This window comes from Sceloporus undulatus, chromosome 2 (genome assembly GCF_019175285.1).
Source record: "Sceloporus undulatus isolate JIND9_A2432 ecotype Alabama chromosome 2, SceUnd_v1.1, whole genome shotgun sequence".
Classification (NCBI taxonomy): Eukaryota; Metazoa; Chordata; class Lepidosauria; order Squamata; family Phrynosomatidae; genus Sceloporus; species Sceloporus undulatus.
Window position 1 is genome coordinate 137,054,035 of NC_056523.1, and position 16,919 is coordinate 137,070,953.

Genomic DNA, 16,919 nt, shown 5'->3' on the forward strand with positions numbered 1-16,919 from the left:
TGGAATAGGTCAAATACAGCCAAGTGGTACTGGAGAAGTAGGTGCTGGGACAGGATATGGAGGCGAAGGAATTGTTGCCATTTTCTGACTTCTGGTTCACTTACAAACATGTAACTACAGCTGCCGAATTGTGTAGTGTCCCAAAAATTAGACTATCCTGCTTTTGTTGCATGATAAGCCTACCTTCATGAGTACAGCCCATAGGGACACACAGGATAGGGCCCTCTTGGTGGCTGGTTTTGGAGGGAGGCCAGGATGGCCCCCTCCTTGCTTTCCTTCTGTCAGCAGGCAAAGCCTTTTTGTATTCTGGCAGGCTTTTTGGACTGAAGGATTTTGAAAGGGTGCTGTGTTGATTTAAAATTGTACTGTGCTGGTTTTAAACTGTTTTTCATCCTTTGTTTTAATACTGTTAACAGTTTGATTCTAATTTAATGTTAACCTCTCTTATATTATAATTTTAATTTGCAAGCTGCCTTGAATCCCAGGTTTAGGAGAAAGTCAGGGCACAAAGGGAGGAGGAGGAGGAGAAGGAGGAGGAGAAAAGAGGACAAATGGGTACTTGTGCCTGCCTTGATAAGGATATAATCATATGCTTCTTGTTCTGTCTGCATCTCAGCTGCGAGAATATCATAAAGGTTGCCTGTGCACCTTTAAAAGGGGTCCCTGAGCACTTTAGACACTATATATAGAAAATCACCTCATCACCTCTGCATTGCAGTCAGGCCAGAAGTGAAATGCTGCTATTTAGCCAAACGCTTAGGAGAAGCAGAGAATATTGCAAAAAGATAGACTTCATCATGCCATGAGTTATGGTTTTAGGGATGTTGTTGTTATGGATTAGTCAGGATTCATTACGCTTATGAAACACCTTTCAGCATCAGTTAAGGACTGTGGGAACCATCACCTTTAGTGTACACCACCCACTGTGTGTCAAGTATATCCTTAGGGATTTTTTGTGGTATGCAAACACAGCTTGAGAGTACACTTGTCAGCCATCGTCAACCCGGTATGATCAGGACATCTAATCATATGTCAACAATTCTGTACAAAACCTGGCATTCATTTTTCAGCATCAAGGGGTGCTGGCTGATGGATATAGATTTTGTATCACTCAAGGAGAGTTATCCATTCAGAAAACAAACACAGCTGCTCCAAAAGGATTGCTGCTTTGTGAAGGTACTTGCTCATTGCGGCGCTGTGACAAAATCTTGTAATTCAAGGCATTCCTAATATATTGACCAGTGTAACAAGGCAGGACCAAAATATTACAATAGCAAAATTGTTTTTTTAATATTACCAATATGAATATATTGCCACGTTGTTTTGCAAAATAAATAAAAACAATTTGAGTTATGAATATTAAGGTTATCAGACTTTTGACAAGAATTCCAGGGTCAAGAGCAGTGCCTTTCAACTTTTGGCCCTTCAGCTATTTTGGATTTAAAAATCTCAGAATCGCCAGATAACATGGCCGATGGTCAAAGATTCTGGGAACTGAGGTTCACACACATGATTTTGGGGGAAAACCCTCTTTTTTTACCTCAAATTGTTCAGTCAAATTAGAGTTAAGAAACTTGTCACACATTGTGTTGTGTGTTTTCTTAGTTCAGTCTGAAATCTTCAAAGAAAGTTGAACACTACAGAGTATCTGACGTTACCTCAAAACATTTTGCTGCCTGAGAGAAAGGGCAAGATGGTGCTCCTTCCAAGAAGTGGAATGATGCTTTGGCATTTTTATTTTAATGCTGGTGATGTTACAGGATCCTTCATCATCCTTCAGGGCACCAGTCTAGTTCAGGCTTACAGGACAGGCTATGAGTGAATCTACAATGTAGAAATAATACACTTTGGCCCGTTACAGACAGGCGTAAAGTACATCCTGGGGATGTACTAGGGTTAGGGAAAGTGCGTGCCTTACGCACGCACCTAACCCTAATATGTCCCCAGGATGTACAAAATGGCGGCACCTGTTTCACACGGGGGGCGCCATTACGACGTCACGTACGCACTGCCTCCAAGTGGGGTGGCGCGGACGTGACGTCTTTGTGCCACGCGAGGGCGCATAGAGCGCCCTTTCCGCGGCGCTAGAAGGAGCTCCGAAACGGAGCTCCTTCCGCAATCTGCATCGCTGGCACAGCCTTTAGACGGCTGCGCCAGCAACGCAAGGGAGAAAGGGGCCGAGCAGCCCCTTTCTCCTCCTCCCTGCCGCCGTCGCATGTCCTTGGGGCATGAACCCCCAAGGACACCCCTTTCCAGGCCGCGGGGAAGCGGCCTGGAAAGCGGCGGATCGGGACCTCGGAGACTGCTGTTCTGGCAGCTGAGGTCCCGATCTGGCGGGGAAAGGAGCATCTAAAGGCCGCCCCAAAGGGGTGGTCTGTAACGTGCCTTTGACTCCATTTTAAATGTTGTAGCTCCATCCTAGGGAATCCTGGGGTTTGTAATTTTACAAGGTCTTTAGCTTTCTCTGCCAAAGACGGCTGGTGCTCCACAAAACTACAAATCCTAAGATGGAGTCATGGCAGTTAAAAGGGTGTCAAACTATATTACTTCTAAAAACACCTGAGAAGAAATTTGATGCCATCTCAACCAGCATTCACTCCCAGAGGGAGCTACCTTTTTTGTTTAATGTGTTTCATTGTCTTTCAAGACCATGGCCTTCCCGAGATGATGTACAATATAAAACAGGAAAATTAAATATAAATGAATTATGAATTCTTGCTGAACAAATTTTAAAATAAGCCCCTTAGGCATAAACAAAATACCGTATGCCACTTAAAAAAAAGTAACAGCAGCAAATACAATTTTAAAAATAGAGCAAATAGGTATATAAAATGCAGTCACTGAGGGAACCGGTGTCTGTCTTTTTGGAGGGAATCGGACTGCTGTTGAAAGGTCTCTCTCTTTAGTTGCTATCATCCATACTGATTTGAGGGAAGGTCTGTGGATTGTGACTACAGGATTCCCTAGCATTGAGCCAGGACAGTTAGTGCTCTCAAACTGGATTATTTCTGCAGTGTGTGTTTTGGACCCATAGGCCAGGGGTAGGCAACCTACAGCCCGCGGGCCGGATCTGGCCCGGCCAGGCCTTGGGACTGGCCCCAGCCTGGTCCTGCCACCAATTGCCGCCGGGGCCTTTGGCCTATCAGGAGGAGGCGGGCAAGGGGGGGGGCAAGCGGCAGGCAAGGGGGGCAAGTGGGGGCAATTGTCTATAGAAGCGTCAGAAACATGCATTTATATTAACATTTTTTAAAAAATCAGCACATTTTTGCATGTCCTCCAACTTTTTAAAAAAGTGTCCTCCATTTGAAAATTTTGTCCTACATTTGTCCCGGTATGTGTATGTGTGTGTGTGTGTGTGTGTAATTATTTAATTATTTATTTTTTGGCTTCGGCCCCCCAGTTGTCTGAGGGACAGCAACCCGGCCCCCGGCTCAAAAAGGTTGCCTACCCCTGCCATAGGCTGTAGCCACACTGGAGAAATAACCTCGTTTGGCACCGCTTTAACTCTTTTCTGGCTCAAGGCAATGGAATTCTGGGAGTTGGAGTTTGTTCTGGGGCCCAGAGCAGAGCGGAGCTTAAAGAAGGAAGGCCCCACAACAAACTCCAACTCCCAGAATTCCATAGCCTTGAGCCAGGAAACTTAAAGCGATGCCAAACCGGGTTATTTCTCCAGTGTGGATGCAGCCAAAGAGTTGAACACGTGTATAGGTTGCCTGTACAATATATATGTTCCATACAATGCGTGAACTGCTCTACACTTATTTTGGAGTTTGTATCTTCCACGAGGTTTTAAAAAGACGCCTCCTGTGCTCAAAATGGAGGCCCTTTTGGGATTCCTCCTGGACAGAAGGCTGGAATGGAGGGCATGTCCTGGAAAAGGAGGACCAAGTCTGGTGTCACTGTGCGACGCTTAATGCAGGGTGACCAGATGTTGTAACAGCAAAGGAGGACAAGGCACCTCCAAACATAGGACAGCCCAGAAAAACTATGTTGGACGTGACCAAATGAGAGCTAGAAACACTGATATAAATGTAAAGCCATGCTTTTTAGTCATGCTCAAAATGGAGGACCTTTTGGAATTCCTCCTGGGAAGAAGGCTGTGTCAAAAAGGACACAGAGAAGAGTAACTGAAAGATAAAAAAATGTAGCACATTATAAAATAATGTTCACAAATAGTTTATTTTAATAGTTTATTTTTTAATTCTAAATGTATTTAATTCTTTTTTTAGGGGGGACATGGAGATATTATATATACTGTATATTGGCTGGATTTTGGAACTGTAAACCGCTTTGATTGTTTTTGTAACACAAAAGCGGGGTATAAATAAAGTTGTTGTTGTTGTTGTTGTTATTATTATTATTATTATTATTAAAAGCTGAAAACCTCCATATAAATATAACCCCATGCTTCTTAGTCATGCACAGAATGGAGGCCCTTTTGTAATGCCTCCTGGGCAGAAGGCTGAGTGAAATGTAATAAATAGGGCATGTCCTGGAAAAGGAGGACGTGCGGCCAGCCCGCTTTGATGTCTGACTGAATGAGAATGAAAAAGCAGCAGCAGCAGCAGCCTAGTCCTTTCGGCACGCGCGCCCTTTTTCAAAATGAAGTCTGATCCCTCCGTCTAACGGTCTTCCTCATTCGCCCTCAAGAAGCGCGAGGAAGGAAAGGAACTATTTTTTGTTCTGAGGCACGAGGACGGTTTCGTGACAAGGTCGCCTAGCAACCACAAAAGCCGGTTCGCATACACACACACGTTCTGAAGTAAACAAAGGCACATGGGCAGCCTTCTCAGCGAATCCTGGCGCGGGAGGCTCTGTGAGGCCACCAATGGGAGGCCGGGATTCGAACGGGGCGGGATTGTGACGGCAATGGCTCCCTTCGAACGTCGAAGAGGAGGAGGAGTGGGCGGGGCTCCCGTCTTGTAGCAAAACAGCTGGGCCTCCTCCTCCTCCTCCTCCTCCTCCAAGTCAGACGCCTCAGAGCGAGGCGGAGGAAGGAGGGCCTTCTGCGCTGTCACTGGGCTCCTTGGCTATTACCGCCATTATCGTTTCCTCCGTTATTTTAGGAGGGTTAGAAGACATTGGCGCATGGAGGGCAAAGTGCCAGGAAAGCCTCTCTGTCTGCTCTCAGGGGCCCCGCTTGTGACAGGGACAGGAGGGGCTTTTTAGGACTGGGATCTTCCTCCTGGGGGGGATTCTGCTTTTGTTACCAAAACAAAACCCCAAAACACAACGAACTACTTCAAATTCAACTACCTTTGGTTGAACTACTTTTCATTCAACTACCTTTGATTGAACTGTTTTCATTCAACTACTTTTTATTGAACTGCCTTTCATTCAACTACCTTTGATTGAACTGTTTTCATTCAACTACTCTTGATTGAACTACTTTTCATTCAGCTCCTTTCAGTTCAAATACTTTTGATTCAACCGCCTTTGATTGGACTACTTTTAATCCAAATATTTTTGATTGATATAGCTACTTTTGATTAAACTACTTTTAATTCAACCACTTTTTATTCAGCTACTTTCAATTCAACTACTTTTGGGATCCAGCTACTATTGATTGAACTACTTTTGACTGAACTCCCTTTAACCCAGCCCCTTTTAATTCAGCTGCTTTCAATTCAACCACTTTCCTGTCGCTGGGCTTTGTTTGTGTCTGTGTGTGTCTATATACATCTGTAAATACATGTGTCCCTGTTTCCCCTCAGAGGGCAAATCAATATAATGAACCCAGATTTTTAAAAATACTGTATTTCTTTATAGGAGATTGTATTTTTACAAGCGAGTCAAACCCTAGCAGGGAGCAACCAGAGAAGTGTCCAAGATGTCTGTCAAAGTCAGTCTGTATGAGCTGGCCGACCTCTCCATAGGGACTCCGGAGATTGGCATCGTCAATTTCAATGCCCTCCATGCCCTCCTCCATGCCATCCTCAGGCAACTCAACCTCGAGGACATCAAGACCGAGGTGAAGCTGGACCGAGGCCCGCCGTCGAAGACGGAGCTGGTGGCCGCGGCCGTTGAGAAGGGGCTTGGGGACTTAATGAGCCAAGATCTGCTGCCGGTAGAGAAGGGGAGCAAAGGAGAGTTTTTGAGCGAATATGTAGATGCCCGACTTGCAGACTTGGAGAAGAAGATGTATCTGATGGAGACTAATCTCCAGGGAGTGGAAGACCAGGTCCATGGGATAGAAGATCAGTTCCAGGGGGTCCAAACCCAAGTCCAGGGTTTTCAAGACCAGGTCCAAGGCTTTCAAGACCAGGTGCAAGGGGTACAAGACCACGTCCAGGGGGTGCAAGATAAAGTGAAAGGCATCGGGAAGCAGCTGAAAGGGGTCCAACAGCACATCTCTGGCCTGGAAAGGCTGCCTTCTGGAACAGACTTGCTGGAGAAGGCCAGGAGTGGCTCAGGCACTGCGGTATCCGACATGTGGCAAATGATGCAGATGCAGAAGAAGGTGGAAGCCAACGAGGACGGCATCAACCAGGTATGTGGACTTTCATGCTAGGCAACGAAGATTTTCATACCAGTGCTTACCGTGGGGCAAATGATGGTAAAACGCCAGTAAAACGTTTAGGAAATGTCCGTCTGAAAGGCTGACACGCTTCCTAAATGTCGGAATCGTCCCCTTGCCTCCACGTCCCTGAATCATTCAAGGGCAGCCATTTCCCATTAATGCAAAGTTTCCAATCATAGGAAATTTCTGCTCCACAAATGATTCAAGGACACTAGAGGTGAGGGGACGATTCCCTGCCATTTGAGAAGCGTGTCAGGCTTTCAAACATGCGTGCTTTCCATGCATTTTACCAGCGTTTTACCAGCGCTTACCCCACAGTAAGCGCTGGTGTAAAAATCTTCAACGACAGGTGCAGCATGAGTTTTTATACAGAATGTGGCCATGAATCATTGATGGAGTGCTCAGTACAGCCATATATTTGCATTTAGATTTTGAGATATGTGCAATAGCAAGTACATTTCTATACTGCTTATAAGTGAATTTGAACTCCCTAAACAGTTTACAGTGTGTAAGCCAATTGCCCCCAACAAGCCGAGTACTCATTTTACCCACCTACGGAAGGATGGAAAGCTGGGTGGACCCTGGAGCCCTGCCTGGGATTGAACACACAACCTTGCAGCTGCACTACTGGCATTTAAGCACTGTGCCATCAGGACTCACAATGGCATGGGAGCTGCTTAAGATGAGACCTCATTGTCTTGTATACCTGTAGAATGACCTGCCGGAAGGGGTTCAACAGCTGAATACACTATCTGGATTTAAAGAGCATTAAAAGCCAGTCTCTTCCTGCAGGCCTATCCAGATAATTTTTAAATTGTGAAATTCAAATGATGAATTTTAAGTTTGGATTTTTTTGTTTGTTTGTTTGTACATCTTATTTGTCCTTTTAAATGGATGTGTGTTTTAATTCATGTCTTTTTAACTGATGTTGCTTGTTTGTTACTTGTTGTTGTTGCCCGTCTCGATCCATGGGGAAAGGCAGGTAAGAAATAATAATAATAATGATAATGATAATGATAATAATAATATGATTATCCTCAGGAACACTTCAAGGTCATATCCATGTATTATGAAAATATTCAGTTTTCCCTGGATTAAAAATCCTAAATTGCATCTTCTAAAGACTAATCAGGTCACTGCAGAAGTAATGAGGCTTGACACCTCTTTAATAGACATGGCTCAATGCTATAGAATCCTGGGATTTGTAATTTTATGAGATATTTAGCCTTCTCCATCACAGAGCTCTGGTGCCACAACAAACTATAAATCCCAGAATCCCATAGCACTGCCCCATGACTGTTAAATTGGTGTCAAACCGGATTATTTCTCCAGTGTGGATGTAGCCTTAGGGCCGAAACAGACAGTCATATAGGGGGCACCCCACGGCCCCAATCTGGCTTTTTTCTGCCTCTCCTTTTTGTGCTGGAAAAAGAATGGCTTTTCCACTGTGGCAATATTTTTAGGTGCTTATGCGGCATATAAATGCTGTGCCGCCAGAGCATCACACCAGTGCCCATTGTCTGATCAGTTGATCAGCATGATACTGGCTTGGGGGCAGTGTCGGGGTGTGCATCATCTAAACGCCACATCCCCACACCATCCCCAAGATGGTGTATTGTGCCAGTCTATTTTGCCCCTCTGTTTACCCACCAGCTCTGGGGACCTCTTCGCCACCCTGAGTGCTCTTTCCTTGGCTACTCAAGTCAGTCCTCTTCACATATGCCCTTTTCTGATTTGAATTTGAAGTGTTTGTTTCGTTTCTTGAGAGAGTTTCATGCCTTTGTTTCATTCCCTTTTCTAAGTGACCTGTCTTTAAAGATTCGTAGCATCAAGGTCTTTTCTGGTCCTACAGCTTTAACTACAACTCCAGTTTAGAACTGGAACTACTGTGTTTCTAGAACTTGTGTGTGTGAATCTTGGTATATCACCTGAAGCCTCCTTCACTGTTTTCTCTAGGACTAATGCCTCATGGAATAATGAGCAGAGTCACAAACAAACCATTTTCCCTGTAGGCTCATGTAGCAATGCTTTAGAAAAAAATGATATGAAAACACACACTGGCACCATGTCAATATGAATTTGGCATGTCTGGTCAGTACTGTAAGTGGGTTTAGGCTGGTGCATGTTTAAATATGAAGATCTTTCAAGAGCTGAAAGTAGAAAGCAATCTGGTTGAGGTTAGTTTGAAAGGAACAACCAAGAGTTTTGTGGTACCTTAGAAACTAACAAATGTGTTGTGGTATTGATTTTGTGGTTTTCTTGGCAGAATTTGTTCAGAGGAGGTTTCCCCTTGCCTGCCCCTGAAGCTGAGAGAGTGCGATTTGTCTAAGGCCACCCAGTGGCTTTCCATGGCCTAACAGGAATTCAAACACTGGACTCCAAGTGTCCTAGTCCAACACTCAAGTCTCTACACAATACTAGTTCTCCATGGTTACTTATGGTTTTGGTGACACATTGGTAATTAAATTTGATTAATCACTTTGTTTCCTTTCAAATATCAGACATAGTTCTCTTCAAATATTAGAAGTATTAATCCCTCCCCCCACCGCCATTTGGCTTGACAGGGGTCTTTAAGGGTATGAGCAATCACTTAAGAAATTTATTAATTAGCTTTGATTCATAAAGATGACTCTCCTCCTTGCTCCCAACGCCATGTACTTGTGCACGCTTTTTTTTTCTCCCCCAGATAGAACTCTTTAGTCATAGATAGCTAAGAAACGGTTGTTCTGAGAAACTGAGAGGATTTGCTAAGCTATATCTGGAAGGAATTGGTCTGTCAAAGATAAAGGTATATCACGGCTAGCTAAAGTGGGGAAATGGATAGGTTCCAGCAACAGCATGTGTCCTCTGGGTCATATTTCCCTCTTTTAAAGCTGCTGAACCAAAGACAGCTCAACCTGTGAACTGTGAGGTATGCAGAGAATGCCTCCCAGCAGCAGTAAGTTTTGCAACAGGCCAGGGCTGGAATAGTTGCAGTACCTTATAATGTAATGCTTACATTTATTCAGAAACTTGTAGTTCTTGATCAGTGCTCACCCCTATGTTGTTGCACTGCAGTTCCCAGCATATCTCGTCATTGCCTATGCTAACCAGGGCTGATGAGAGTTGCGGTCCAATGACATCTTGGGAGGGTGTCCATTCCTGTTCTTGAGACATGTGTCACATATTGATGCATCTCTGAGCTGAACAGATGTAGTCACATCTCTCCCTTTGCTGTTGGAAGAAGTCCTGTATATTACTGCTAGTGCTGAGACCACTGCATTGTATATCAGGTGGGTTGAGTGGAGAGCCAGCGTGGTGTAGTGGTTTGAGTGTAGAACTTGGACTCTGAAGATCAGAGTTTAACTCCCTACTTGGCCAAGGAAACCTACTGGGTGACCTTGGGCAAGTCACATACTCTCAGCTTGAAAAAAGTCCATGATTGGTTCACCTCAGAGTCACCATAAGTCAGAAACTACTTATAACCATAAGTCGAAAACTACTTAAAGGCACATAACAACAGAACAGAGGTCTTGTCATATCTTGTTGCTGGTTCCACTGTTAGGGAGTGTGAGGCAGCTGCCCAAAGCTGTCAGAGACAGCAGCATCAATTCTACAGCTGTGCCACCTAGGCCCCCAACCAACCTGTTTTTCTTGTGCCTCCTAAGCTTTTCTGCTTCTCTCAGGGACTGTGAAGGTGCTCTTCCATGACAACAGCGCTTGTCCTGCCTTGGGCCCTCACAGGATTCAGTGAGGAAGCTGAGACTAGCAAAGCTTTAGAGTTCTGTTCTCACTTAGGGTATTAGGGTAATCCAGAAGTACAGGGTCATGAGGAGAACTCAAGGTCAAGTACAGTGGAGCTGCTGAGTACATAAATTGGGCCAACAGCAGGGTTGTAAGGGACAGAGCAGTCAATGGATCAAGGATAAAATAGGAACAACACAAGGAGGACGGACCAGTGTGCAGCCAGATTAGAAAGTTGGGTATCACAGAGCTAGGAACTCTGTTTGCCCATGAGAAATAGCAGACTGCAACTGGGAGCTTGTCTAAATGGTCCCTTTGATTTCCCTAAACCCAACTAAAACTAGTGAGCCAGCCTTAAGATTCTGTATACTTAAAGAGCCATTTACTCTGAGGGAGGCTTCCTTCCTTCAGCATAGTCTGGTTCTTCTCAGCTTGGAGGCACGCACCTTGCTGATAGATGTTTATCTGTGCCTATACTTTCAAAAGTCATAATTTCTTAGGTAGACTTGCAGATAAGCCCATGTGCAGGTCTCTCCAGTTCATCAGGTGCAGATGAACTACTACAACCTCTCCTCAGATGCTGACAGTTTCTGGGGCAGTCAAGGTATTTGGATTTCATAACATCAGAATGGGGCATCTGATTGTGTTCCCATAGCCAGATGTAGAACAATGATATCATCCACGTACACATACACACACACCTGCTGTTAAATGGCTGTGGAGGGGAGGATGGTATTGTAGTGAAACAGTGAGTCCTGAAGATAGTGAAGAGGAACCATAGTGTAGTTCTGCCAGCAGAGCTTCATGTTACACTTTATGCTGTAGGATTGAAAAGTACTTTGTTGTGGGGAAAGCTATAGAAAGGAGTAACTTGTACATAATGAAAATTATTACAGGTTGAGTCTCCCTTAACCAAAATGCTTGGGACCAGAAATATTTTGGCATTCAGAATTTTTTTAAATTTTGTAATATTTGCATATTCATAATGAGATACCTTGGAGAGGGGTAGTTTCAAGTTTAAACATGAAATTCGTTCATGCTTCATGTGCACCTTATACACATAGCCTGAAGGTAATTTTATACACGATATTTAATAATTTTGTGCATGAAACAAAGTTTGTATACATTGAACCATCAGAAGGCAAAGGTGCTACTCGCTATCTCAATCACCAATGTGGACAGTTTTGGATTTTGGAGTATTTTAGATTTTGGAATTCCGAGTAAAGGAGACTCAACCTGTATCAGTCTAAAGTGGATGAGTAGCAATGAGATAGCTCAGAATCTGGATGAAATGGCCTGTGGATTAATGAATGTGGAATGCTTGTGTCCAGTGATGCCGACTGAAGGCTTGAAAGGACAAGTCTGTGCTTGATTTTGTAGTGAGAATACCTGGTATTCTGATTTTTAATTAACTCCCTGGCAACAAGTGGGCTGAAGAAGAAATTGCAGAATCATTACTTAACCATTTAGGTAGATTTAAACAACTATTCCAGTCTCCTGTTTGGCAGGGCTTATCTATCTGGTCTTTATGGAGAAATACTTCAGTATTTCTTTTTGTAGTTTAATTATAACCCTAGGCCTTTTCAGGTTACCCAGGGAGTCTTGCTTTCTTTGTAATACCCTGTTGGTATCAAAGCACTGCATAGTGGACAAGTGCATGACTGCTTTTGAGGAATGTTCATGAGAAACACAATGTTTTAAGGTTTATTTGTTTACCGTATATATTTGACCAAAATTCGACCTCATGTATAGGTTGAGGGCAAGTTTTGGGGCCAAAATTATGGATTTTGATATGACCCATAGATAAGTCAAGGGTAAAACTTGAGGGGCATATAATAAAAGATCTAAAGGATGAAGCAAAGCAAAATCATGTGAAAGAACTTACAAACTTCCAGCAGACATAGCTCTTTGTGCTTACTCTTAAAGCTGGATGGATGAGAGAGTAGAGGGGATTGGTGCTTCCAGGGTAGATTATACTCTTGCCTTTCACCAGGGGATAGTTCTTTCTTTTAAATAAGAGTTAAGATACAGTACTTACTTTGACCTGTGGATACGTCGACTCAGTAAATTTTTTAACCTAAATTTCTAGATTTATACATGTGTATATACAGTATTTTGTTGTCACCTTGAGATCTAGAAACTGAGTTTGAGACTCTTATCTGTTGTCTTAGCCTTTGTCTTATTTTTAAAAAATTCTTTTCACATCCTGGTTGCCCAGTTGAAGGCTGCATCTAAACTGCAGAATAAAGGTAGTTTGACACTGCTTTAACTATCATTGCTCAATACTTTGCAATTCTGGGATTTGTAGTTTTGTGAGATGTTTAGCCTTCTTTGTCAGAGCACTCTGATGCCACACCAAACAACAGATCCCAGAATTCCATAGGATGGAGCCATGGCAGTTAAAGTGATGTCAAACTGCATTATTTCTCAGTGCGGATTAGACTCGGGCCCCATTCAGACTCACCTCTTTGCACTGGATGGAACTGGGCAGATTTGGTCCCCCCCCCAATCCCTCCGGAAGCAAGTGCCCACTACCTCAATTAGGGTATTTTAACCCTGAATGCCCTTGTAGCTCCTGCGGAGAAACCAGTTTAAAATGAAGGTGCCTTTGCTGTCAATCAAATTCAGTTCCGCTTTCGTCATAGGTGACATTTCCTGCAGGCATTGGGCAATCGGAAGTGTGCTTCCCCCCTCCTTTAAAAAAAATAACAGGTGGGAGTGTGCACATATTCTGTCAAATTAAAAAACCTCCAGGTGTGTGTGTGTGTGTTGTGTGTATTTGGGTCACTACAGATTATGGCAACCCTAAAACGACCCCATCCTGGGGTTTTCTTGGCTAGATTGGTTCCGAGGAGATTTGCCATTGCCTTTCCCCTGAGGCTGTGAGAGTGTGACTCCCCCAAAGTCATGGGTCTCCACAGCCATCCAGCCTCCTTCCTCCTCTTCACTTCCAGCCCAGTGCTACCTCCTTGCCTGCTCCCCATGCATCCTCTTCCAATAATAATAATAATAATAATAATAATAATAATAATAATAATAATAATAATAATATTCCTCACCCCAGAATGCCATCTCTACAACCTCTTGCTTTGCCACCCCAGAATGCCACACATACACATACAACAACAACAATAATAATAATAATAATAATAATTCCTCACTCCAGAATGCCATCTTTGCATCCTTTGCTTTCCCTCAGATTGCCACCCCAGAATGCCACACATACACATACAATAATAATAATAATAATAATAATTCCTCACCTTGGAATGCCATCTCTGCATCCTTTGCTTTCCCTCATAATCACCCCAGAATACACATATGTAGCAAAAGCATTCTGTATCAATTTGCCAAATTGAAAGAGAAACATTTGTAACATTCGCACTGTAGCTTTCGCATATAAAATTGAGGAAAAAAGCCTTTTGCAAAGTGCATGCTGGGAGCAAGCAAATGAAAGGGAAAGTACCACAAGCTGACATACATTCTAGCTATATATGTAACTACCAGTAGCAAAAAGTATGCGCATAATCCATCAAAAATAATTAAAAAAAATAAAAAGAGAGAGAAAGCTGCCTGCCAGAGCGGAGGCTTTCTCCGTTCCCTGCCCTCCCTCTGACCTGCCCTGAATTGATCCTTTTTCTGGCTCCTTCCTCCTCTGCTTCTTGCTCCCCCGTTACCCCAATTCTGCCCTTAGCTCCCCCGGCTCCATCCATCACCTCAATTACCCTTGGCACTTATCCTCCGGCTCCTGCCTTCTCTTCCTCCTCCTTCCAATGCTGCCCTCCATGGCCCCCTTCTTTCCCCTGGCTTTATCCTCCTCCTCCTCCATCACCCCAATGAAGGGGAGGCATGTTCTGCCCTCTGCCCTCCCTCTGACCTAAATCGCTCCCCTGAACTTGCCCCGATCATGATTGGGGCCAAGTTCATATTTGCCCGACCTGTTGTTTTTTTAAAAAGATACAGCTTTTACTCCACTTCCAAATGACCCGCACCAAGAGGCATTTGCCCCAGAATGGGTGTGCAAAACTAAAATTCGCTTGTGGGAGATTTGGGGCGAATATGAACTTCAAGTGCATAATTCGGTTCCTGATCCAGGGTAAAAAGGTAGTCTGAATGGCCCCCCCGATTGCCTAATTGAAGAATATAGTTGCTGGGGTCAGCAAGTGACTAGTCTGTGTTTGACCACCCACACAAACCTATTGAAGACTAGTGTACTGTGAAGCAGGTAGATTACTCAACTAGGTTTTTGTTCAAAGGAGGTACAAGCTACCACTGATTCATGCATCTCACTAGATGAGTTTGGACCAGTCATTCCCATTCAGGCTGTCCTGCCTCGCAAGGTTGTTTGTCTTTGCTATCAGTGGTTGGTTCCCTGCTTGTGCCTCCCTCCACCTTTGTGGATGCCCATTTACTTGTTTCTCCTTCTGGGCCTAACCTGGCCATCAGAAGGTTATAGCATTTCCTTCCCTCCTTGCTCAAACAGAGTGGGTGAACAGGCAGCAACAGCAAGGGCTAAAATTGGAAGTGGGCATCCACTGGGCTCCAGGTCGTGGCAGATGCTCAGTGATGCCACTCTCTTTGGTTATGACATATTTTTATTGAGGAAGATATTATTACTTGTGAAGAACTCTAATAATGGTTAAAGCATTTAAATAATTGTTGGAGGATATGGGAAAAAAGAAAGAACCCAATTTAAAACCTATTCTAGCACCTTAGAAGATAGCTCCTTTCTCTCTGGTGCTATTACCATTTTCTTCCCCATTTTGAGTGCAGTATAACCCAGGGAGACAGCCCAACTGACTATTAATGGGGGAGCTGTGGTTAGATAGGATCACTAATTTTCCATGGCATGACTGTTCTGTAAACTGGGATTTTTTTAAAGTCAAATTTTAGAGGAGTCCATAAATCTAATGCCTTCAACATGCTCTCTTTCTCTTTTTAGGCCATGACTTTGTTACAGGATCTATTGGATGAGACCAGTAACATGAAATCAACTACAGCCAACTTGGAGGATGACATACAAAAAATCAAGGATCATTTAGCCCTGGTAGATTACCCCAACCACCTTGGTTCTTTTTATTTAATTTCTTTATTTTGGTTTTGGCTGAGCTGTTCAATAGTGGAACAATGCTGCCTTGGAGATTGATGGTGTCACTCTTTGGGGGTTTTTAAATAGAGGCTGATTGGCTATCTGTCGAGGATGCTTTGATTGTGCATTCCTGCATGGTAGGGAGTTGGTCTTGGTGGCCCTTGAGGTCTCTTCCAACTCTCTGATTCTGTGAGCCCAAAGAAAGTCTGCATCAGCTACTTTTAATAGGGGCTTATTGTATAGATGTCTGCAAAGAGACCATTTTAAATAGGGACATAGTGTATGGCACTATGCCCTTATTTGAAATGGCCAGCACACTCTCTCTTTTGGGCTCTGTTGCTGCTGAACCTGCTTGGGTGGAAGAAGAGGGCTGCCTCTTTTTCTCCAATTTGGGAAAGGGCAAGGTAATGGGGTGGGAGCACTGCTTCCATGCCAAGAGGAGCTTCTCGCCTCTGCCTTTTGCCATGCCTTTGCACTAGGTCTTTTTTCTAGCATTGATTCATGTATAAGTTGACTCAGGTTTTTTGGGTTGATTTTTCTGGTAAAAAAATTCTACTTATACATGAGTATAATATTAAAAGGATTGTCTCTTGTAAAAGGGGACAACTGAAGGGTATGTGTTGTTCTGTTTTCTTAGTTTATCTTAAAAGTACCTATATTAAAGTACCTATAAATGTGCTGTATGCATTTAAAAAAATTGAGATAAACTCTGTGCAGGTGTTATCATATGATTTAGGATGGTGGGGGGTCTTTAGCCCTCAACCAACATGGTAAGATATTGTGGACGTCATAGTACATGAGATCTGCTAGGCTGATGTTCTAAAGTGTTTCCAGTTCTTACATGGATGGACAAATTCTGCTCCGTAAATCTAGTGATTTAGTTTATTATTTACCGAACATAAAAATTTAGAGGAGTGATGCTTTTATGCTATGCTGGATATTGGTAGGTCAGGCATGAATGACAAATGGTAAGGGGATTTCAACATCACTCACTCAGGGGCTGGGCAGACCAGGCATAAAGGCCTGCTTGGGGGTGGAGACGGGGTGTGGCGTCCATATGATGCATGCCCCGACTCCACCCCCAGGGAGACGTGATGCCACGCACCACTCCACACAGCATCATGGTGCTCATCTGACAGTGCGTCCACACGGTTCAGTGCCAGAGGAATGCTTTAAAGCCTTGGCGCCATGGCTGTTGTGCCCTTTCCAGGGCACAAAAAGGAGTCACTTTTTGCAGCTCCTTTTTACACCCTGGAAAGGCCAGATCAGGGGCACGATGTGTAGTTGCTGTGGCCCCGATCTGGGAAACATGGAGGTGGCTGCAGGCTGCCCATTCAGGGGTGGTCTGCACAGTCCCTCAGTTTAGAGAAATGTTACTTCATTCATCATATGGGTTTTAAACTATTAAATACTATATGAAATCTGTGTGCATTTTTATGGCTAAAACAATTGGTGGAAATGGGAGAAAAAATTATTGTTTTGAGATAGTACCCCACTAGGGTTTTGTTTTGTTTTGTTTGTTTGTTTTTTGTTTTTGGATCTCATTTCAGAAGAGACATTCCTTCCTGTGTCAAATGAGGGAAAGAT

General features: G+C 43.7%; 1 protein-coding gene across 5 annotated transcripts in view; it reads left to right on the forward strand.

Annotated features, from left to right (window-relative positions):
- Positions 1-4,986: 4,986 nt before the first annotated feature.
- Positions 4,987-16,919, forward strand: part of QRICH2 (glutamine rich 2) — a 67,235-nt gene continuing 55,302 nt past the window's right edge. For all 5 annotated transcript variants that reach the window (XM_042452345.1, XM_042452346.1, XM_042452347.1 and 2 more), the window contains exons 1-2: positions 4,987-6,490; positions 15,186-15,290. In XM_042452345.1, the coding sequence (XP_042308279.1) occupies positions 5,831-6,490; positions 15,186-15,290 (765 nt within the window). In that variant the 5' untranslated portion in view covers positions 4,987-5,830. The remainder of the gene's footprint in view (positions 6,491-15,185; positions 15,291-16,919) is intronic.